This window comes from Hydra vulgaris, chromosome 14, assembly GCF_038396675.1.
Source record: "Hydra vulgaris chromosome 14, alternate assembly HydraT2T_AEP".
Lineage (NCBI taxonomy): Eukaryota > Metazoa > Cnidaria > Hydrozoa > Anthoathecata > Hydridae > Hydra > Hydra vulgaris.
Window position 1 is genome coordinate 16,996,881 of NC_088933.1, and position 25,474 is coordinate 17,022,354.

General features: G+C 26.1%; 1 protein-coding gene and 1 long non-coding RNA gene across 9 annotated transcripts in view; one reads left to right on the top strand and one right to left on the bottom strand.

The window, feature by feature from the left end:
* Window positions 1-25,474, top strand: part of LOC100200608 (uncharacterized) — a 40,305-nt gene that overhangs the window by 12,390 nt on the left and 2,441 nt on the right. For 2 of the 8 annotated variants that reach the window (XM_065817225.1, XM_065817226.1), the window contains exons 3-7: window positions 1,008-1,185; window positions 4,604-4,669; window positions 5,366-7,806; window positions 21,403-21,520; window positions 24,739-25,455. In XM_065817225.1, the coding sequence (XP_065673297.1) occupies window positions 1,008-1,185; window positions 4,604-4,669; window positions 5,366-7,806; window positions 21,403-21,520; window positions 24,739-25,455 (3,520 nt within the window). The remainder of the gene's footprint in view (window positions 1-1,007; window positions 1,186-4,603; window positions 4,670-5,365; window positions 7,807-21,402; window positions 21,521-24,738; window positions 25,456-25,474) is intronic. The other 6 variants (XM_065817229.1, XM_065817230.1, XM_065817227.1 and 3 more) reach the window with 3 other exon arrangements.
* On the bottom strand, window positions 914-3,231 carry LOC136090515 (uncharacterized). The gene is made up of 2 exons (XR_010643458.1): window positions 3,096-3,231; window positions 914-1,146 (listed from the first exon to the last, which is right to left on the bottom strand). It is a non-coding gene; the product is annotated as an uncharacterized LOC136090515 (long non-coding RNA).

Below are 25,474 nucleotides of genomic sequence, written 5' to 3' on the forward strand. Positions count from 1 at the left end.
TATAGCAAGTTTGAAATGATAAAATATATTTTATTCGATAAACTAGAAACTATTTTTTGGGGGTAAACGCTGCGATGGTAAAGATGGTAAAAAAAAATCACTGCGATGGTAAAGGTTTAGAAAATGTCTTAACAACGATTTTGCTCTACAACTCTAGAAATAGACAATACGTATGAATCAATTTATTTTAAAAATACGATCGTCAAACGTAAAAAAATCAGGAGAAAGAGTAGTATTTAAATTTGTTAATCAAATTATTTGATAAAATCTAAATTGATCATTTTAGAATCTAAATTATCCCGGAATATTCTTTATAATATATTCAAATACATATATAAATTACATTTCTACATATTCTTTTAGTATCGTAAAGTTTAACACAAAACTGATTTTTTAATACGATGGTATTAAACATCGTATTAAAAAATCAGTTTTGTGTTAAACTATACGATACTAAAAGAATATGTAGAAATGTAATTTATATATGTATTTGAATATATTATAAAGAATATTCCGGGATAATTTAGATTCTAAAATGATCAATTTAGATTTTATCAAATAATTTGATTAACAAATTTAAATACTACTCTTTCTCCTGATTTTTTTACGTTTGACGATCGTATTTTTAAAATAAATCGTATAGTTTAACACAAAACTGATTTTTTTTTTTTTCTTTCAACGCATAAATAAAGACCTTGTTTTGATTTTCAATACATCTATCCTTAAGTAATATGTTTATACATTAAATCCCTGCATACCAATAGATAATTTATTTAAAGATTTTTATGAATATAAATGTCTTATTTATTTGTTTACAATTTCTTTTCGTGGATTTTTAGCTACATCAATAGCGTTGGTTGCGATCCGAAGCTTTTTTATAAACGATATTTTTAACTTTTAAAACAATGTTTAATAGTTCTCAGCTGTTTTTTGTTTAAAATAGATTTACATAGCATGTTAATTGTTTGAAAAAATAAATTATAAAAATGAGCATTTCTCTTTGTAAGTTAACGACGAGCAGAAGTACCAACAATTTCATTGCGTCTGGTGTTGAGGTTTTTTCAGCTTACAATCATCCGAATGCAAGTTGTTCTACCGCTCCTCCGTTTATTGAAAATGGAGTTTCATCTTTCGTTCGTGGATTATCTTTAAAAGAAACAAAACGTAAGAATTTCTCTGTTCTTGGTAATACTTTTTTAAAAAATTATTTTTTATATTTATTTATACTTTTCTTTTGTTATAAACATAGTTGCCATCTCCTGACATAACGTAGGAGAGCGCTGTGCCAAAGTTAATTTAAATTAAGATTTTATCGGCGCTCTCCTACGTTAAAACATGCGTACAATTATGTATATTGTATTATTTTTGCTTTTATATCACATATCTTATATAATATTAGGTATAATATTCATATTGTAGAAAATAATTTTTGTTATATCATATTATATTTTATATCTAACTTCTATCTAAACATCTGTTGTTATATTTACGTATACACGTAGACTGTCTCGTTGTCTATACCATTAATCGATGTCTATACGCAATTCTTTTCGAAAATTAAATAGGACGAGAAAAAGAATAATAAATACATTGTTTTGATTTGTAGTTTTCTTTTTTGTTGTTTGTTTGTTTTTTGTACGCAGCCTGTCACGGATTTGACATTAAAAAGGAAAATTTAAAAAAATCTTAAATACGCAACCTGTCGCAGATTTGACATTAAATAAGAAAATTAAAAAAAAAATCAAAAATACGCAATCTGTCACGGATTTGATATTAAATAGGAAAATTTTAAAAAATCAAAAAATACGCAACCTGTCGCAGATTTGCCTTTAAGACAGTTTATAGAAGAAAACTGGAAAGTCAAATTTTTTAATTTCATCCATATCTTTATATATATATATATATATATATATATATATATATATATATATATATATATATATATATATATATATATATATTTAAATATATAGTATATATATATATATGTATATATATATATATATATATATATATATATATATATGTATATATATATATATATATATATATATATATATATATATATATATATATATATATATATATAGTATAAAATTTGACATACTAGTAGCAGGTATATAAAACCACGCTTTATCTTTATTTATTACTTATTATTTATTACATTATTATCTTTACTTATTACTTATTATTATTATTATTTATTACTAATCGGATTATCTTCCCAATTACTTTTACACCGTTTACTAGTAATCGGCTTAAATGAGTTTATTTTTGTTTCTTATCTATCATTACTATAGCATAATTTAATAAATTAAAATAAAGAATTAAAAATTGGTTAAATAAATGGTTTTACCACTTCTATATTTCATCATTCTGTTATTTATACTTTCGTTCTGTCTGATCCTTTACACCTTTACATCCTTTTAAAATATTTACTATTTTAGGAGGTAATATTACGTTTATAATTAAAAAAAATAAAATAAAAAACTAGTTACTAATAGATAAAAATATAGATAGTTTATTTTTTTTTTAACGGCTTATAATATTTTTTATAAAAGTGGTTATCAATCAATTTTTGCAAATCTTATACTTTAATCGTTAATGGTTTGCTGGTGATAAGGTCTACTAATGTTAATGATTAAGACTGATGGTGTTGTTATGGTTTAAGTTATTCAAAGTAATTATTTTTATACTGGAATGGTAGGTGGTTGCAAGAAATGTTTTATGGTATACTCTTTTACTTTTGAAAACTGATTATCTCCTCCTCCCCTTTATTTAATTGTTTTACTTTAGACTATTCGAAATAAAAAAATTTCAAATTCTATTAAACTCTTAAGGGGTATATATACAGGGCAGTTCCGAAGGGGGTATCTTTAGGTGGCAAAAAAAATACATACCCCACCTCCCGTCATGGAAGACCTCTTCGGGACGGCCCTGTATATATACATATATATATATATATATATATATATATATATATATATATATATATATATATATATATTTATATTTATATTTATATTTATATATATACACACATATACACACATATTCACACACACATAGAATCTAAAAAGAAAGTGCGAGCTTACTTTAGCAAGTGGGCGTACATACTATGCAGATACTTAATTCTTCCAAGTTCTTATAAAGACGTCATTGTTTACAACCTTTTATATTTATATATACTATATTTCTAAATAATGATATGATCTAGTTGTAGAATCTAAATGAAAAAATAAAAAATCTCGAAAAACCGAAATTTGAACATTTAAAAAATAAAAATGGTAGAAATTAAGCGTAGCGGAGAAGAGTTTAATTTTTTTATAAAGAAAAATTCCTTTTCAAATTTTTCAAATGCACACCAGAGACAGGATTTGGTAAAAAATCTAAACCAAAAAACTAATTAATTATTTATTAGCATAGTTAGATTAGATTAACTAAAATATATGTTAGCGTATATCACATACGCGCATGCGTACAAAGGTACCTTAACTAGTTTATTAATCTTATATATATATATATATATATATATATATATATATATATATATATATATATATATATATATATATATATATATATATATATATATGTATATATATATATATATATATATATATATATATATGTATATATATGTATATATATATATATATATATATATGTATATATATGTATATATGTATATATATGTATATATGTATATATATGTATATATGTATATATGTATATATATGTATATATACATACATATATATAAGATTAATAAACTATAACTAAAAGATTTAATGTTAATTTGAAATTGAAAAAAATTTATTAATGTTAAATTTTTTTTTTTTTAACCTTTTTTATCCGCGAAAAATGGATGTTCACCATACTTGAGAAAATTTAAAAGTTTTTTGAGTGGAAAGGAAAAATAGTAACAGACTTGTAATGGTCATGGATAATTTTCTTAATCGACTAGTAATGGTCATGGAGAATTTTCCTAATCTAGCCAGATCTTCACCTTTCCTTCCATCAGTTCTTAGCTCTCAGAATTAACAACTCTAATGAATTGATACTACCATTTTAAAGATTAAAAAGTTTCCAACAGCTACTGGTTTTTAAGCAGCATAGGAAAGTAGAAAATATTTTCTTAAAATAGTTTTGTGTTGTGAGATTTATTCATTCATACAATAACTGAATTTTTTTAACCGCTAGATACAAGTTCGGTGTTTTTTTTAGTGAGTTAACTATAAATGCTGTGTTAAACGTTTTATTTCGAGGTTTTAATAATCTACGTTTAATATTCTCCGTCGTTTCTTTTCAAAAAATAATGAGACATCTGTTTTGTTGTTTTGTTTTTATTTGTAAAACAAATAATTCAAAGACTTGAAAGAAGTTCATACTTATTTAAGAACTCTATAAAAAAATAAATTGAAATTTTAAAACGTCTTTTTAATATTTTTCGTAAACAAAAAAAGAATTGTTGCTTGTTTCATAATAATAATTTTTTCCGTTGTTTATTTTGTTTAATTTTTTTTATATGGGGCGAATTAATTCCAATATAAAATATATAATTATTATAAATTGCTGACATTTATAAAATTATTTATTTCAGTCAAACCAACATCTTCACATTCATCTCCGGATATTAAACATCAGTTGAATCAACAAAATATGCAAGGTATTCAGTATTTTCTCCGTTCTTTGTCATTTCATTTTAAATTTTTACAAAGCCATTAATTATTATTTCATTATTGTTACAATTTTATAATATTATCATGAACAATTTCGTATAATTACTATTATACAAAATTATTTATTGTATGTATATAATATATATATGTATATATGTATATGTGTGTATATATATATACAACCCTCGGAATTAGGAAGAATGAGGTCGGCAATAATTTCCTGACCTCAAGCTTTTTGAGGTCGGCATCAGGTCGGCAATAATTATTTGATACAAAGGTGTGACCATAAAACGTAGAAAGGTGGTCGGCAATTTTTTGCCGACCTCAAACACTTTCAGGTCGGCATTGCCGAATGCCAACCTAATATATATATATATATATATATATATATATATATATATATATGTATATATATATATATATATATATATATATATATATATATATATATATATATGTATATATATATATATATATATATATATGTATATATATATTTTTAATTTAGCAACAACGGATCATGAATCACAAATTTATAATAAAAAATAATTACTGTTTGCTTTTATTGTTTTAATTTTAAATTATTTAATTGTGTGCAACTATTCTGCAATCTGTGTGCAACTATTTTTAATATATATTTATTAATATTTTATTAGATATTAATGAATCTATGCATAATTTAGTTCCAAGAAATTACGTCGGTGGTTTGCGACCGCCAATGCAGCTACGATCTCCAAGTGCACCAACGGTTCGATTAAAGCAGCCAGACCAATCTCTAGGAAAGAACAAAGCAACACTCCCACGCATGTATCCTCATAGTTCATATTCAACTACTGATAGTTTTCACTCAGGTTTATCTGTTAACATGGAATTTTTAAACAAACTTGACCAGAGTAAAGAGGTTTCTAAACTTAATTCAGATAAATATGAAAAATTGCAAAAAAATCAATTGTTATTAGATTTAAAACATGAAAAGGGTTCAAGCAAAGGTATAACGGTTCAAACTGTTGAATCTAATACTTTACAATCAAATTTGGACATAGAAGCAGGTAAACAAACAAGGTTGGACATGGAAATAGGTAAACGTTCGAAATCAGATATGGAAGGAAATAAAGATCATGAATTTCATTTGGAAAAAAATAAACATATGGATAAACCAAAATTTTCGAAAATTCCATCAACTTTTTCAACTCCACGATCTATGTCTTCACTGTCTGTAATTGATAGTGACAACATAGAAAAAATTCCAACAACATTTTCAACTCTTCGATCAATGTCCTCTCTTTCTGCAAGCGACAATACAGAAAATCATAAATCTACAGAACTAGAGAAAAGAAATTTGTCTTTAGAATCCATTGAAAGACCAAAAATTGATACTAGTTCATTAGATAAAACACACATGCCTAACAAAACAATGGCTGTATCTCAGTTTGCATCTGTATCAAAACTTCGTAAAGCGTCAAATCCGAGTAACCCTAATGTTTTCTCTAAACTCAATACTGTATCAAATAGTAATATAATACCAAATTCTGTTCCAGGTACTGTTGTATCACATTCTTTGGCAAGTAGTAAAATTATTAATACCATACCAAGTTCTGTACCAAGTAGTAAAACCACTAATTTATTGTCAAATTCAGTATCTTGTAGTAAAAATAATGTAATACCATGTTTCATAACAAGTAATAAAGATGTTATATCGAATTGTGTACCAAGTATTAAAAATAATAACATAATACTGAATTCTGTATCAAATAATAAAAACACTAGTATAATTTTTGTACCAAATGGTAAAGATGTAAAACCAAGTTCTGTTCCGAATAATAAAAATACTGTTATATCAAATCATGTATCAAGTAGCAAAAATACTAATGTAATACCAAATTCCTTACAGAGCAGCAAAAATACTAATGTATCAAATTGTGTATCAAGTAGTAATGATTTTAAACCAATCTCTATACCAAGTATTAAAGATACTAATGTAATACCAAATTTTATAAGTAGTGACATAATACCAAGTACATCAAGTTTGGATGGAAGCACTGATTTAACTTTAACCATGAGAAATAAAGTTGTTGATACAAGCACTGGATCAAAGTCTAATTTATCTATGAAAAGTTCTAATTTAAAAATGGTAAATTCAATGAAAGAAGACTTTAAGTCATCAAATTTATCTGCTTTACCGAGCAGTAATGTTATGAAAACTTCAAGCAATGTATTATACAAGTATAGCACAGTTAAACAAAATGTTTCATCTGAAAACGAGTCATCTGAAACAACTGGAATAATTTCTAAAAGCTCAGAGGTTTTACAGTCTAATAAAAATGGTATTCCTTCATTAAAAAATCTATCTATTGCAGAGAATGAACAAAATGATATAAAACCTTTACTAAATGGATTAACAGGACCTAATCTTATAAATAAAGAAACATTAAAACGAATTTCTTATAAAAAAAATAAACGCAGTCAATCTGATGTCAACAACCAATATCATCATAGAAAAAGTTTTGAGGAGCAAGATGAACAAGAACAGAAGACTTTACAAAATCCTACAATTGGAAAAATACCATCTGCGCTTGCTAGAAGTTTTAGTCCATTATCTTTTAACATGGTTTCTTTAAAAAGTACTGAAGAAAAAATTACTGAAGAAAAATGTACTGATGATAAAAATTTTACTAATCAAAAAAATATTGTTCAAAAAAATATGTTTGAAGAAAGTGATATTGAAGAGGATAATTGTTCTTATAAAGATTTTGAAATGGAAGATATTCACATGATAGAGGAATGCAATGAATTGATAAATGATTCAAAAACAGTAGAAAACTATAAAGACTTTACAAGTTTTATGAAGGAGTATGGTATAGGTATTGATAAAAAAGAATGTGATATTAATGTGGACAAAAAAGATGAATATAATCTTCAGATGATGGATGATCCTTTTTCATTTTTGGAAGACACTAATAAAATGAAACAGATTCCTTGTACTTCAGTGACCCCTGTCAATAAGAGAAAAACCTGTAGTAGCCCAAATTCAATAAATTGTAGTGTTTCTTCTACATTGCTTTTATCTAAAGAGGGACATGCATCATTGAAAGAAAACAAGGAAGCAAGTACTTTAGAAAAAAAGGTACTTCTGATGCTTTTTCTTTTAAATTTTTCTCATATAAATATAAAACAGTTTCTAAAAACTTGAAAACAAAGCTCATTTAAAAAGTTTTTAATAGAATTCAAATTAAAAATAAGATGCTCAAGTTCCTATAAGGATTCAAGTTACAAAACCTAGTCTCTGATGCTTGAGCCTTAACCTCTTAGCAACGTTCCCGTATCCGTAGCAAACAAAAGCAGAGGTGCAAAATTTTTAACACAATCTATACTCTTTTGAAATTTAATATATTTTGTTGTTGTTGCACAGAAAGTTGAGGGCTAATGCATTGTCCGTTTATTTGACGCGAATCTTTTTTTTTTCTTTCTTTGTGCGTTAAATCGGTTTAAAACGCTCAAACATGAGTACCCTTAAGATTGGAGTGTGACGCAAAAAAGAAAATTTGTTGTGAACGTTTTCTTAATTGACAATTTTTGTTTACAAACCAAAAATTCTCATTTGCCTAAGAGAGATGCAAAGATTTTATTGAACTCAATTCATCTCTTATAGTTTTTTAAAAAGATGAATTATTTAATAAATTTTCATGAAAATCTTTTAGAACAATGTTTTGTGATTTTAATTATAGTTAGATGCTTAGTTGCATCAGTTGTTCTAAAAATTAAATTGTTCAAAAAAGTTAGATAGGTACCTCCTAAATTGTCCAAAAAAGTTAGATGGGTACCTCCTAAATTGTCCAAAAAGTTAGATGGGTACCTCCTAAATTGTTCAAAAAATTCGATTAGTACCTCCTAAATTGATTTAAAAGTTCTTTTAACTTCTTATACACTTTTGAAATATGTAAAAATTCTTTTTTTTGGATTCTAAAAGTGTCTTAAAAAATAGTGTTTGAGAAATTTCTATAATTTTTAATAGTTTCTTAAGAAATTATTTTCCTAAAACTATTTGTTTAATAATTTCTATAGAAATTATTAGAGTTTATTAATTATTAGAGTTTCTATTATTTTCTTTACTTTCTAAAGTTCTATTATTTATGTAGATAATGTTTCTATATGAGCCGGTGAGAATCAGAATGGTGCAAGTCAACGTTCCCTCAATTTGAGATATTTAAGGTTTTATTAGATTTAACGTAGAGAAAACCCTATAAACTAAAAAAAAAAACAATTGCCAGTTTCTTTACATAAACTTACACCTTACACCAGTCTCAAATTTAACATAATGATACTTTGTTATCATAAATATTGGTTTAACTCAATTTTTTTTTTTTTTTTCTTTTTTTCTTTTTTGACTTACACCATGCTGATACTCACCAGCTCATATGTAAGTGCATAGAAATCAAAAGACAAAACACTGATGACTTATACTTGACGGGTTACGAGAAATATGGTTTTGATTAAAATTTAACATAATTGTTTTCTAACTAAGCTTTTTAACACAGCTAAAACACCACCCGCCTTCGCTTTATGTTGAAAAGCTCTAAAAAGTTAAATTTCCCAAGCTTTAAGAGAAAAGTTCTTTTCGAAAACACTCAAAACTCAAACTGAGAAACTCGTCTTACAAAAAGAGCTTTTTTCAAATGTTTTTTCTTTTTTATTCGAACCATAAAAATTGCATTTTTAAGTGGTTAATTTTGATTCAGCAGGTTATTTTGGTTTAACAGGTGCTTTCGCATTTTTTTATTGTCAAACAGGTTTGTAAGTTTAAAAGGTGATTTACTGCAAAAAATTTGTTTCTTGTAGAGGACACTAATATTGCCCGAAGTTTCATAAATAGAATGATTTTTTTTTCTTTCACAGACTGTTTTAATCTCAGAATTAAACCATTTGGGATATTATTTCTTGAAGCTGAATGTAGAAGAATGCTAAGAAAATAATGCTTACACAGTTTGCTATAGCGTTGTCCAAAGAACTTAAAGCATTTTTAAGTTAACTTATTATGGAACATTTAAGGTCAATTTAGATTATCCAGGCTCGATTGTTTTAACTAGTCTAAATTATGAAAAACTCAAGACAAAATTCAAAAGAAAATCTGCTTTGGTATAACTAATTGACGTTTAAGAGCTGATTTGACAGTTTTTTCAAACTTTGATTCTCAAAAACAAGTTTATTATGGAGGTGATTTGTATGTGTGCAAATACCCAGTGATCACGGTACGTTTTTAAAACGTTTTTTAGACGTTTTTATAAGGTTTAAACCTAATAAAAACGTCCAAAGAACGTTTTAAAAACGTACTGTGCTCGCTGGGTAACAGGTAATATAATGATAACGTATTTCGAATTCATTGCAAAATACGATTGTATTTTTGCAGATGTTGTGTCGATAACAAACTGAGTCTCGTAAAAATCTTGACCATACGGTTTATTTTTCATTTTTATGTCTCCATAACTATTCCAACTTATACTATTGTTATTAAAGTCACTGGCAATTACTCTCGCGTGCCAAATACAAGGTGCGGTAGGAATTTCAGTTCAGATTTTTAATAAGTTTTATACTATGGTGAGGAATAAACTAAAAAGTTTTTGACAAATCGTGATTTTTTATAGGTCGACTATTTTTTAGAGCCTGTTTACACTGAAAGTTTCTATTTTTATAGGTCGGCCATTTTTAAAGCCTGTTTATATTGAAAGTTTTTATTTTTATCAATTATAGTTAAGATTTTTTTCAATTTTTAAGGCCGATTTACACTGCTTTGTTTTTTATTTTGATAATAAAAATTTGTTTGTTTTTTTACATTAGATGTTTGATAATGCGTTAATACCGTTGGTTGAATCTCTTTTCATCTATATTTTGCTAACTTTTAGCTGACGTAATGTAGCGAGCGATCTTCATTGGCAAACAATTGTATTTGTCGATACGAGTGTCACTAGCGTGTTACGAGTGTCACTATGTTCTTAAGAAAATGTTTTTTCATAAGTTCCTTAAGAAAAATTTAGGTTTTTTCTGGTTTTTCGGGAGCTCTACCCCCAGCAGTGGGAGAAACATGATATTTTTTCTTAAATTGCAAATAGATCGTATATCTCTATAAATGTGAAATGGGTTAGTTGTTAGTGGTTTGGGTTAGGAAGACTTTGTAGTGAAAAAAGTCATGATGAAACTTTAATTTTTTGTCTTCAGAAATAAATGAACTTAAAGAATTTTTGCTTTTTCAATATATTTTTGAGGAAAAATTATTTTAGTTGTCTGGAACTAAATTATTTATTATATAAAAATTACCATTAATAATTATGTCATTAATAATATAGTATTTACAAATATGTCTCGAATTAGAAAAATAATTTAATCCTACAAATTGAAAAAATACAAAATTTGACTTTTAGGTTAGGGGCATCCATAGTTACGTACGTGGTAAAATCTCTGATCCCCCCTATCCTTTCTTTGCATACGTAGGCGTTATTAATTACATAATCACCCCCTCCCTTACCCAATGCAAAATTTTCAAAACATTAACAAAACAACTTTTAGTTCAATATTTCTCTATTACATAACATAATACTGATTTTTCGTGACTCGTGAAATTCAATTCTTTTGTTAAAAAAAAAGAAACCAAGTTTTAAGCTATATATATATATATATATATATATATGTATATATATATATATATATATATATATATATATATATATATATATATATATATATATATATATATATATATATATATATATATATATATATATTGTAAGAATGCAGATGTAGAAAATTGTAAGAATGCAAATGTATGAATGTTTGATGACAATTTTGCTTAAGTCTAATTATTTAAACATCAAACTTGTTAGATGTTTAACTAATCAGATTAATGCAGTTCGTTTTTCGGAGTTATTGGGTTATTGGTTGAGAGAGGGTTGCAAAAAATAAAAATGGGTAGCCTTCTTGAATGTAGCAGCCCTCCTCGGTTTTGGGAGGTTAATTAGGTCCAAAAAAATTCTTATTTATAAGCCAGGAATAAAAAGATGATGAATGTAGAGTAGGGCGGGGCTAGTTGGGCTATTTTTACTAAATCTAACAGATCTCTTGAACGGTACATCGGATTAATATAATTTTTTCACTATTAAAAAGATAATTTGATCTGCTAAAAAATGGTTGAGATAAAAAAACTTTTTTTGATTTGTTTTAAAAAATATAGTCTAAAGTTTATTAGGCTGCTCAACCAACCCCTGCCGGGTAAGTTGAGCAATTGTGTGGGGTAAGTTGAGCAATAAAAAAAAAGAATGTATTTCTGTGACAACTATTAACTCTGTTATAAAACCAAAACATAACTTCCTTATAAATTAAATTTATACTTTCAATTTTACCAAATTATTTAAGATATCAATATAAAATCCAATAATTTTGAGACTAAAATAAAATAAAAACAAAACAAAACTTTTCAATCTTAAAACTAAACACAACTTTTTGAAAACATTTTTTAAACAAAACTTGTTAATATTATGATAAAACACTTAATGTTAGTCTTCAATTTTCATTTTGCAGTTAAGACAAATATAGTTTTGACCAGAATGTGAATCACATTTTGAATGAGACCATTGATTGCAACAAACACTGGATCCAATTTTCTTCAGGTAGACTTTCAGAATAAGTTTTCAACATACAAGACAAGCATAATCGTATTCTGCACTTTTCTTTAATTTTTTTGTCGTCTTTTTTGTTTGATTGTTTTTTAACTTTTTCATCATCAGCAAAAATGTTTGCATTGTACGGGTATACACCAGTTTTTTGAAAACTCTTTGCAATGTTAGTACACATTATAGCTAATGGCAACGAATCAGATACAATTTTTGGTATATCATAAATTGTTATGGCTTTTCCAGGATTATTTTTAGCCATGCATCTTGTGCAACTGATAGGTACTTTTTAAAAGGTCCAAACACTGATACATCTAGTGGCTGCAGCTTATGGCTGCAGTGTGGTGGGAAAGACAACATGACTATTCCATTCTCCTTTGCTAAGTTTAGTGTTTCAAAATATAAGTGAGAAGAGTGATTGTCCAAAATCAACAGAATTTTATATTCATTTGAAGATTTCACATGCCTAATAAAGTGTTTTCACATGCCTAATAAAGTGACCCAAATACAGTCCGGTGGACCATTATTAACAAAATAATCTTTGTAATTTTTGCGAGGGAAAATAAACATTGGAGGCACTGTATTTCCTGAGGCAGATACAGCGATTACCATTGTGACATTAGTGCCTCTTTATCCAGATGTCATAGCACCAACATTTCTCTTGCCCTTTGCAGGGCAAAGAGAAATGTTGGTGCTATGACATCTGGATAAAGATGTCATAGCACCAACAATTAATTAACGGGTTTAATTGTGTAATATAAAATGTGTTTTATTGTCAGTTCAATATTTCCAAGTTGCTGGAACACGGAAATAAAAAAATTTCAGTTTCAGAATTCACAGGACAACTTTTTTTGTTTTTGTTTTTGTTATTCAAATGATTATTCACCTCCTCATGGTCAAGAGGCTACAACAGTCGAATAGGTTGTTGTGTTTATTACTCTTTCCTAACTCTTCAACTCCGAAAGACGAACTTTGGTGAACAAGGTCGCTGCACAAACAAACAGTTTGAGTTGTACTACCAGGGGCGTGGCGGGAATCAACTCGGAATTAAACTTCAAAATGTATTATCGCTAAAAATAATGAAAAAAACAGTACCAAAAAATTTTCATCCTTTGTTTAAAAAACCACTTAACTTTTTAAAAAACAAAGTTTTGGACAAATTAAATATAAAAAAATTTTTTTATAACATGCAATATTATTAAAATACTAAACTAAATCGTTTGTTTCTCTATTGTTTGTTTCTCTATTGTTTTTTAGTATTTTTCGATTAAATGAATTTATCAACAAAATGTTGATAGGAAATTTTTAATCATTGTTTAGTGATATAAAAAACTCAGAAGTATTTAAAAATTTTGCGTTCATCAAAGTTGTAGTAGAATTGCCAATTTCGAGTAGTTCGTAGCATTAGAAGTGTTAAAGATTAGTTATTTATTTGTTAGATGTTGTTGTTATAGATGATGTTGTTATAGGCGATGTTGTTGTTATAGTCGATGTTGTTGTTATGTGGTTAAAAGTCTAGTTTTTAGGCACCAACAATTTTAAATTTTTTATAATTTTTTTTCAACTTAATTTTCAACTTAATCTTCAACTTTTTTAGCTGATCCTGAGAATGCTTGTTCCGTGTTGTACATAAAAAATTTAGTTGAGTACATTGACTTTTTATCACTTATTCATTTATATTCTCCAGTCTTTCTCTAAATTATTATTTACCTCAGTCTTCATCTCGGTTAGTCTTTCAACTGCTTGCTTTAGTCAATTAAAATTATTGGCACGCATGTGCGGCTGCAAAAATTTAAATATAAATATTTATATATGTGTGTGCATGAATACATTCTAAATAAAATAACAAAAAATATATAACGCTTTAGCGGAGCAAATATAACGATACTTTACCATTATATTGGCGTTACAATTTGCGGTTATTTTTGGCTTTATATTGGCGTTATTTTTATCCGTTATATTTACAATCTAGCGTTGTATTAGCGTTATATTAAGAAAAAAAAAACACTAACGATTTATGTTATATTTGGCGTTATATTTATTTTACTGATGCTATATTTATAACCGTAGCATTAAAAATACAATTAAAAACTTTTTAGGATCATAATAATTGATTGTTATTGCAGTAATTGATGTTATTCTTATTGCAGTAATTGATGTTATTTTATATTTAAATGAATTTAATTTATTTAAAGTAGTTTCATTATATAATTAAGTTAATTTATTTAAAATACATTAAAATATTACTTCCAGTTTAATTATGTATCAGGCCCGTAGGAACAAAAATTATATTGGGGAGGGGGGGGCAGTGCTGGAATAAGGGGCCCCGAAATAGTTTTAAGAATTTTTTTTTTTTTCAAAGTCATTTTTTTTAGTCAATTTTTATCAAAAGTAAATCCAAGTAATTTGACCCTAGTTTAATATCCAGTTTAATTTTGTATAGTTTAACATGTAACAAAATAGTTATAATAAATTAAAAAATAAATATAAATTATAAAATAATTACTACGACTTTGTCTTGTTTACTTATGTCAAAATAATAAAAATATATTATTCCCAAAAAATAATAAAATTATTTCGAGTCTTGTACATTGCTGCAGACACTAAACTGCATGTAAAGAATTTTGCTATTTTAGCACACAAGAACATGTGTGTACATGTTCTTGTGTGTGTACATGTTCTTGTGTGCACATGTTCTTGTGTGTGCACATGTTCTTGTGTGTGCGCATGTTCTTGTGTACTAAAATAGCATATTTGTATATTTTATCTATAATTATATCTTCCATCCTTCAGATTTTGAAAGATTTTTGTCTTAGAGTTAAGTTGGATAAATTTTTGTTTTACGCAAAGGAAAACATTGTACACAGAAATAGTAATCGGAGTAATAAAAATATTCATTGAGTAATAATTAATAGGTATCTGAATCAGAAACTCAAATAACTTTCAAACAGAATGTTTTCAGAAATTCGGTGAAACGGTAACTATTAAAATTTTTAACAAGATCTTTAAAATCTTCCTTCATATTTTTCAAATTATTATTTTTAAATTATTGTATTATGATTCATTATTTTAAAATCATTATTTTAAAATATAAAAATGAATGAAATTAATTTTAAACTTATAAAACAACGGTTACCCGTCATTTGAAAATGCTATTCGGGCAGTAACCAACAGGCTAGTGCTTATGTACCCGTCGACAGTCTTAAATGTTAATTTAAATATCAGTTGTTTAAATTAATATACTTTGTTCTCTAATTGTTTTCAATTGTTATTTGATGACTTAATAATAAATCTTTTCCTTCATTTTTGTCAAACAAAAATGAAGGAAAAGATTTATTATTAGGTATTTTGTTAAACAACGTATCTGGTACTGAAAAGTCAAAAGTTAATAATAAATTATCTTTTTTAGAAAATATAATATATATTCTTATCATAGACACTACTAAAAATTGCAAAATAAATAAAAAACATTTTTAAATTATGCGTAGTTTATAATATACAATCCAATCAAGTGGTTGGTTATTTATAACTATTTTAAATCACCTTACCATTGCTTCATAGGCGCCCGCAGGATTTTATGATTTTTCAAATATGACACTTTCAGGCATTTCAGCCAAACTCCAAACATAATTATTTTCATATTTGTTATATTATACTAAATTAATTTAATTTCTATTTAAATTCATCGACATGTTTTAAATTTTTCGTGGACCAGCCATGGCTAGCCAGTGATGGTAAAACAGCGGCTAGCTACTTAACAGCAGCTAGCTTCTTAACGACGGCTAGCTACAATCAGCGGTTAGCTACTTAACAGCGGCTAGCTACTGCAGGACAAGAATTGGCAAAACAACGGTTAACCATTACTACGCCGTATCATCGTAATTTTATTATTGGTATTCAACTGGGTCACTTATGGGATTGTTCTGGGTTTTCATTGGGCAATTCTATTTGAAGCCACGGCCTACTTAATGACAGGCCTGAAAGACGCGTAAAAAAAAAAACTGTAGGCAGATAATTTGTAAACAAATATGTCGATTTAAACAATTTTGTAAACAAATAAGTTGAGTTAAAATTTAAAATTTGCTATACTAGCTGCTAAGTTGCTTGTTTTCAAATGTTGAGAGCTGTTTATTTTAAAATCCTTTTACAATAAGATAACAATTCTTAATCGATTAATTAAAGAAAAACACTTTTCTTTAATAATATAAATGATTTCTTTTCATATTTCACAAACCCTACAACTTCACAAAACATATTTTACATACATTTATATTTCTGTTCCGCTGTGATCATTTTTGTGACAATTTAAGTACTTTTAAAGCTGGTTCTTTTGTCGATCAAGGTGAGTAAAGCTCGCTATAGTTGTTAAATAATATGTTAGATAGTATTTTTCCATTAAGCTTATCTATGTTTTCAAACCCATAAAATTCTGCTATCATCATTGTTATGTTTATAAAACTTGTCCTACAAACTGATAACATGATGTGATGAAAAAATACGCAGCAATAAATCACCCATTGATACATATTGTCTCCAGATATCTTCAAGCCTCCTCTGTTGATTTCTTTAGTAAATTCCCCAAATTCTTTGTAATAGAACTGTGTATCATATTCATCTACATCATTTCTACTGATGTATCCTGCAATATAAACTAAGGCCATTTTTACAGACTTAGACAAGGCTAACTCCATATTTGAAAGACTATGAAACACATTAAAGGTATTGTCATCATTTAGAAAAAAAACGGTTTTCAAACAAGCATGTTCACAACTTGTTTGAATTCCATCAAAATCTGTGTTTAAATTAAGGAGAAGTTATGTTTACTTTTTGTAAAACTTGTTGAACATTAATAAAATATGTTCCACCAGAACCTTGACGTAGCTTACTAAACATTTTTTCAATGGGATCACTCGAAAAATTTCCTAGACATACATATTTGTGTGAAGTGCTGAGGAGATGCTTAGTTAACTCGACCAGTCCTCTACTTGTGTATGCAAGAGCAAGAGCAGTATCCTTGGTAAGTTGTTTTACTCTTTGTCCTTGTTTTTTTGGAACCATTTTTTCAAATATACTTGCTATATCAAGTAAAAATTCTAATCGTTGATTGTTAGGGTTATCAAAGACAGCTCTTTTTAAGTCTTTAGTTTTAACATCTTCGAACTGACTTTTTACATTTAGGATTTTGAAAAAGTCTACAACTTTTTCTATAAAATCAACAGTTCCACCTGAATCCTGCATTCAGGATGAATTTTTAGTGCAGTTAATGTTTCAACACAAAAAATCTTAAGACATAAAGCAACATTCTGTCGTTCTATAGGTTTTGGTCGGATAGAAACTTCATTAAGCCTTGATAGTTTCACAATAGAATTATTTTCTAACTCAACCAGCTTCTTCAAGTCAACCCACTTTGCAGTTTTTTTAAGGCCGTAGTCAGAATACTTTAACTCTTGCATTTTTTCAGTTAACCAATTGTTTCTAAGAGATTTGATTAAATGTACATAATCATAGAGCAAAAATATGTTTTCAGTTGTGCGCCATGGAGAAATCAAATTGAATTTTTTAAAGAATGATTGATTTACTCTATTATTATCACATAAAATTGCAACAGTAATGCCATTACATGAACGAATCAAATTTAACATATCAACAGCACTGGCTTTGTACAAAAACTTCTTTCCTCCAAATAATGAGCAAATCATAAAACTCAAAACAGTGGTTGCAAAATGTTCTGGAGTATTTACTGCTTTTCCAAATAAGTTCCCCCATCGATACATTAGTTGTGTTTTTACATAAACTTCATCGATTATAATAATTACATTTTTTTGATGAGGATCTTCTAGTTGCATAAAATATTTGTTGAGGAAATCAAAATCCTCTAGCTTACTAACCTTAGATATAAGTTTACCAAGTGTTACAATACTTGGCATTTCATAGTCATCTCTAATACGACTGTAAAGAGATCTTGAAATTGAAAAATATTCAAAGGCCCTACTTAGAATTTCTGGAGAATATTTTTTATTACCAACAAATGTTAATGCATGCATGCTAACAACTTGTTGTAGGACAATGTTTTTTTTATGATCCATTTCAACAGAATGTAAATATCTAATAGCTTCTAAAATTTGTAAGATGTAATTTTATGTATTCGATTACTGCACAGTGGTATAATAGAGCATCTAGATCCAAAATGAAAACCTTCAAATAGCATATCCATTTTAACTTTTAAAAGAAACTTTGGAATAGCAGCGGTATCAATATAATTCTTACATTGGACAATTAAACCATTATCCACTGTAAAAGATGTTACTGGAAATGGAATAACTTCTTTGCTTACTTTTAGGCAAAGATCATCAAAACAACTAATTTCATACAAATCCAAGTGAGCTGAAATTTCATTTTGTCGTTGTTCTTTTTGTTGGTGGAGGTGTAGGAACTTGACTTTGAAATACACAGATGAAAATAGTTGGTGGATTTAAGGGACGAATTTTACCATGAATGTGACAAGTTTCATAATTAACTGGCCAATGATTTTCACAAATGAATGTATTTGGACTATTTGGAATGTTTTCTCTTGACATAGATCTAATCCATCTTTCTCTTTCCTGAGGATTACGGTTTTTGTTTGGTAATCGAAAAAGTTTAACTTTATGTTCTTTATCATAGTTCTCTACAACCAGTTACACAACATTTAAAGGACATGCTATAGTAATTTTTGTTTTAAAAGATTACATTTTGCTAAATATATAAAATACAAATAAAATAATATTAATTATTAAATAATTACAAGCAATTGATTTTAAATATATATTGTATTGTATATCATATGATATATAGATATAATGCAGTAATTTATTTACATAATATGATCATATTATGTAAATACATTACTGCATTTTATCTATATACATAACTGATTTATATATATATATATATATATATATATATATATATATATATATATATATATATATATATATATATATATATATATATATATATATATATATATATATATATATATATATATATATATATATATATGAAAACGCTAAAAAAAAACACAAAAACTTTCTCCATTTTTGTTTTTACAAACATCCGCCTACAGTTTTTTTTTTTTTGCGCGCGTCTTTCAGGCCTGTTATTAAGTAGGCCGTGTTTGAAGCCCATTTATTTTCCTTTAAGCACCCGTTTCCTTAATTATTTGAAGTTGTTTTCAGCAGAGTCGGCTATACTTTTTTGGTTAACAATTGGCGTATTTTTAACAAAGAATGTTAAAAATATTAAGGAATTTATATTTACGGAAACATGTTAATCTTGCTGAAAACACTTATATCTCCAAATCTATATATATAGACATAATACCTTTTCCTATCTTGTGCCTCATATGGTAATAATACTTAGGCATCCCATATAAAAATGCTGTAAAATTTAAAACCTCATTATGAGTAATTCTTACATCGCATTCATCTAATCAGATTATTGGTTAAACATAAAAATTAAATTCTTTCACAAATGCCAATGTAAAGGGTTTTAATATAGCCTGCAACCAAGGCAAATTGGTGTCTTTTTTTTATTGCAACATTCTTGCATAACGCATAAACACAGTTTATACTTTATTTATAAATAAGATGTTATCTTTACATTATTCCTATTTAACTATTAAATATTTTTAATACTCAAATTATGATTATAACAACAAAAAGATAATAAAATAAGATTGCTTAAATAATCAACACATACATTATTATAATAAATACATATATTATAAATATTATTATAATAAATAAATATATTTAAAATATTATAAATATTAAATATTCTATCAAATATTGCTATCATATCCATATCAACTTTTATCATCGACTTTATCAGCCTTTAATTTTTTCATTCTTTATACTTTACTTTATAAAATACACATTAATACAAATATATATATATATATATATATATATATATATATATATATATATATATATATTTATATATTACGGTCGTGTTCATTATTTTAAAATAAGTCTCTTCGACTTATTTCGCTTGTAGGCAAACATCAATCAATATCATGGTTAATGTTTGATGTAAATAATTGCGTTTGACATAAATAGATTTGTGAGCAAATTTACTAAATATTAATTCCTTAAAATGTTACTAGTAATGCTATACTAGTATGTACTAGACCCGATATCTGTTGTTCTGCTTTGGAAAATCTTTGTTGGAGCGTTAAAAGTTTTTACCCATCTCAGGCAATGCTATTAAGATTCGGCAATAATCCTGTTACGGCTTCCTGAACTAGCAATCCAAAAACAAAACTTTATCGCTTCTCTAATGAAATCGTTGGCCTAAATTCGTGTGGAATTATATAGGCATTTTTAGCGGTTTGTTGGAGTTTTGCTCATTGGTTACTTAGTGGACCATTAGTAACATCCACTATAAGTGGCTAGCCGGTAACTTTCCAACATGTGATATAGTGGCTAGTTATCGGCTAGCCATATTTGGCGGCTGCCACTTATGGTCTATTAAGTAACCGATAAGCAAAACTACAGTGGAACGCCTAAAATGTCTATATAAGTCTATTGAAATTATGTCAATAATATATATATATATATATATATATATATATATATATATATATATATATATATATATATATATATATATATATATATATATATATATATATATATATATATATATATATATATATATATATAGATATAGATATAGATATAGATATATATAGATATATTTATTTATTTAAATTTATATATATTTATATATATTTATATATATATATATATATATATATATATATATATATATATATATATATATATATAGATATAGATATAGATATATAGATATATATAGATATATTTATTTATTTATATTTATATATATTTATATATATATATATATATCTATATATATATATATATATATATATATATATATATATATATATATATATATATATATATATATATATATATATATATATATATATATATATATATATATATATACACGTATATATATATATAAATACTTTTTTTTTTTTTTTTGAGAAATCTTACCGAGATAATGATATTTTGTATCGAGATGATGTTTTAAACAAAAAAAACGAAGATCGATTCGAAAAAACTAAATCAGAAAGTTTTGGTAAAGTTTTCAGTAAAGATAACGGTAAGTTTTTCTTTAATGAAGCCGCCTAACGGACACTTCCCGTGGACCTGCAATAAAAAGGGCACCAGCGCCCATAAATTAAATACATTACACAAGTAAAAATTATATACAGACACAAGTAAAAGTTATAAATAAAAATTTGCCTGAATAGGAGAAAAAATATTAAAAAATAAAAATATTTTCTTTACAAAATCATATTTTTTAAAAAAAATTTTGTAATGAAAAAATTAACAAAATAAAATAGACTATTTTAATTGCGAATTTAATGTGGCAATGTTATTGCCGAATAAAAAAGTAATTTACGATTACTCAGAATGCACACGTGCATTAGAATTTAACTATATGGATTAATACAAATTTGGAAAGACATCGTTTTGATATTAATCAAGAAACAAGCTACATTGAACGAGATTTTGTAGTATATTTTTAAAAAGCAATAGGTATATATTTAAAAGATAGTGTTCTATTGTTTAATAGCACACGACTCGCCATTAATAATAATTTATAAAATTGGTATATCAGTTGGAAATACTTATTTTATAATATTTAAATATGTAGATATTTATATATTTCTGCTCAAGCGTACTTTTTAAATAAGCATTAAAAAATACTTTACGTTTTCTTAATAAGTTTTCTTAAAAGGATTAGTTTTTCTAATATTTTATAAACTTAAAGCTAATAACAAATTAGCTTCGTAGCACAATAGGACGCAATAGGACGCAATAGCGCCTATTTCAATTTGAAGCGCTTATTTCAATTTTCACTGATATGCATAAAAAATATCCTTTTAAAGATGTCGACATTATCGTTAAAGAATTTATTTATTATAATTTTTTTTTTAAGAATTTATTTATTATAATTATTATTTAAATAATTTTTTTTTCATAAACCGATATGCTATGGCCAAAAATTAAATAAAAAAACTAAATAAAAAGTTAGATAATAAACATCTACATTAAATAAATGAATTTTTTTTTTTTTTTTCACTTCTATGTGTGAAATCCTTCTTAAAAATAAAACAAAGCTTCTGAACAATTAAAGTTCTATAGAAATTATTTAAATAAAATGTATATAGATATAGATTTAATTTAATTTTAATAAAACAGTAAATCTGTTTCGAAATCGAATGGTTTTTTGTTAACTTTTTTTTTCTTTTCTTTTTTTTATATTCAAATTATCCTAAACTTTATATTCCAAAAAAAAACATTCACTTAAGAAAACTTCGTCAATTAACTTAAAGAAGAAAAAAAGAATTTGTCCATACAAACTGTCATGCGTTTCATTCAATTTATTTTGGAAATACCTTTTGAAATAATAATTATTTCTTTTTATATCAAGGTTCTCTGTCAATCTTACTTAAGTCTATTAATCACATTTCATTATAAATATTTATGTTCAATTAGCTTCAGTTGTTTGGAGTTCCTAGTTGGAATATTTACAAGTTTCAACCAAAATGATGAACAGAAATAGCTGTTCCATTCGTACGTTGCTTTGTTTTTGTTTTTTTTAGTTTTATTATGTCCTAGGCGATAAATTTCTAGTTTTCTTGCGTTTTCATAATTAAGCCGTTTTTTTCATTCTTCCTTAATAATTTGACAATGTTATTTAAACCCACATAATGTAAAAAATTTTATATCAGGTTCTTAGTCATTTACTAATTAATAATTTATACTTTTTTTATAGGTTTTGCAAAATTTATAGGTTTTGCAAAAAAAGGTTTTATAAAGAATGTTTTGTAAAAAAAAGTTTTGTAAAAAAAGGTTTTATACGGAAGGTTTTGTAAAAAAAGATTTTATAATAAGGTTTTGTAAAAGAAGGTTTTATCAGGAAGGTTAAAAAGGTTCAGATAATTAGATAATATTTTTGTTTTTAAAAAACCTTGTTTACAAATCTTATAAAAGAAAATACCGATTTCTAAACAAAAAAATTAATTGCGTCATAAAGTAAACTGTTGTCAGTCGCGCATTAAATAAATTTCGAGAAAAAAGCTTTCTTTTATATTCTTTCTCGCGAATCTTTTATATTTATATTATTTTTATTTGAATTCTTTATTTTTCGTACTTCTTGTTTCTCGTCTTCCAACAATGTTTGATCTACTCTAAGTAATCTTTTTATAAATGCATAATGATATAGAACCACCAAAATGGTAACTAATTTTTATTAATAAAACAAAAGTAATTTTTAAGTGGTTTAACAATTCAATGAAATTAAACGGCAGACAAAAAAATTTAAAAGTTTTTTTTTCAAATCTTGTTATAACTTATTTTCTTGATGAGATTAAGGAGTAATTATTGAAAAAAATTATTTTCAAGTCATTATCTTGTACAAAATATGTTTACAATACTTTACAACAAAATTTCTTGAAAAATAAACTTTAAAAAGTTAATAAAAAATAAAAAGTTAAGGAGGAACTTAGTAAAGAGTTAAATATTGGTTTTCTTTTATATATATAATGTATGGACTTTTATTTGTTAGGCTTGCGGTTTTTATTGAGTAAGTGTTTATATTGACAAAAATAAAAAACAAACTTCCGAACTAACTTGAATTATAATGATATTTTTGCAATCAAAACCCTGTATTTAGTATTTTCAAACATTTATAATTTTATTTTGATATATATGTTCATTAATATAATATAATATAAGGTTCATTTATTTATTTTTATTAACGGTTTTTCGTAATTGTTGTTTTTGTTTTTGTCTCTTAGCTCGTTAGTTTCTCAAACGTAAATTTCATCATAAAAATTGTTATTTCTTTTATCTTTCTTCCATTTGGAGATTTCTTTATTACTAAGGTTTCAGCAAAAGTTTGATGTTTATATCATAATAAGCATCAAACTTTTTCTTATATAAATAATAAATAAAAATATTCATTATTTATATAAGAAAAACTGAATGAATATTTTTGATCTAATTCTTCTCGCCGCTTGTTGGAATAAATTGATCCTTAAAAGCATTTGTTGGAGCAAGTTAATCCCTTAAAGCATTTTACTGAAAGTTTTCTTTAAGTATAAAACATAAAGTGCTAGCATGGTTTGTGTGTACGTGAATTAGCACTGTAATGTTTTTAAAGCTTTTTAATTTTTTTTTTTTTTTTTTTTTTTTTTTCAATACTTAACATTTTTTAATTGAAAAAACTTTTTAGTAACGAAATGGTGTAAAGTAATGTGATTGGTTGTATTTTTACTCGAGTTTATTTATATTTACATGATTATATAGATCCGTTTGACAACTTTGAATCCAACGCTCCTTTTTCACAAACTAATGATACTGTATACCAGTTGCATACGATGACCTTAGATCGAGACAAGAAAAAACAATCCAAATTGAAAAAATTCTTTCGAAAACTTGCTTCCAAAAAAGATGACAATAAAGTTGAGTTCGAATATTGTGGTATTCGTGAACCATCAACACCAACTCATTATGGTATAAATTCATTTGTGTCAGATAAAAATATAATTTACAGACCTAGTGACAACACTCTTATGTCACACAGTTTACAAGACTTACATAGTGTTAATAACAATAAAATATTACGACAAAACTCTTTTTATTTCACGCCAACGTCTAAAAGACGCGTATTTAGTTTCAGTTTTATGAAAAAAGGCCGAAATCGAAGTACAACAAGCTGTCACGTCATAACGGACACTCAAACAGACTTGTTACCACCATCTGATACTGTGCAGACCTGCAGCCCTGTTATGGGTCAACGAAGTTATCCTATAAAAATAGCAAGGCGAGTTTCTGACCCTTATGTTTATAGAATATCTCCAGTAACTCATAAATTAAATCCAGTTTTTAACTTTAAAAAAGATAAAAATTCATCGTGCTCTAGCGCAAGTAGTAATGACAACGACGGAAACGACTATATAAACTATCCTTTCTCAAAAAACAACATGCAACCTCCAAGAAAACCGATACGATCTAACGACACAGGTGAAACAATTTTTATAAT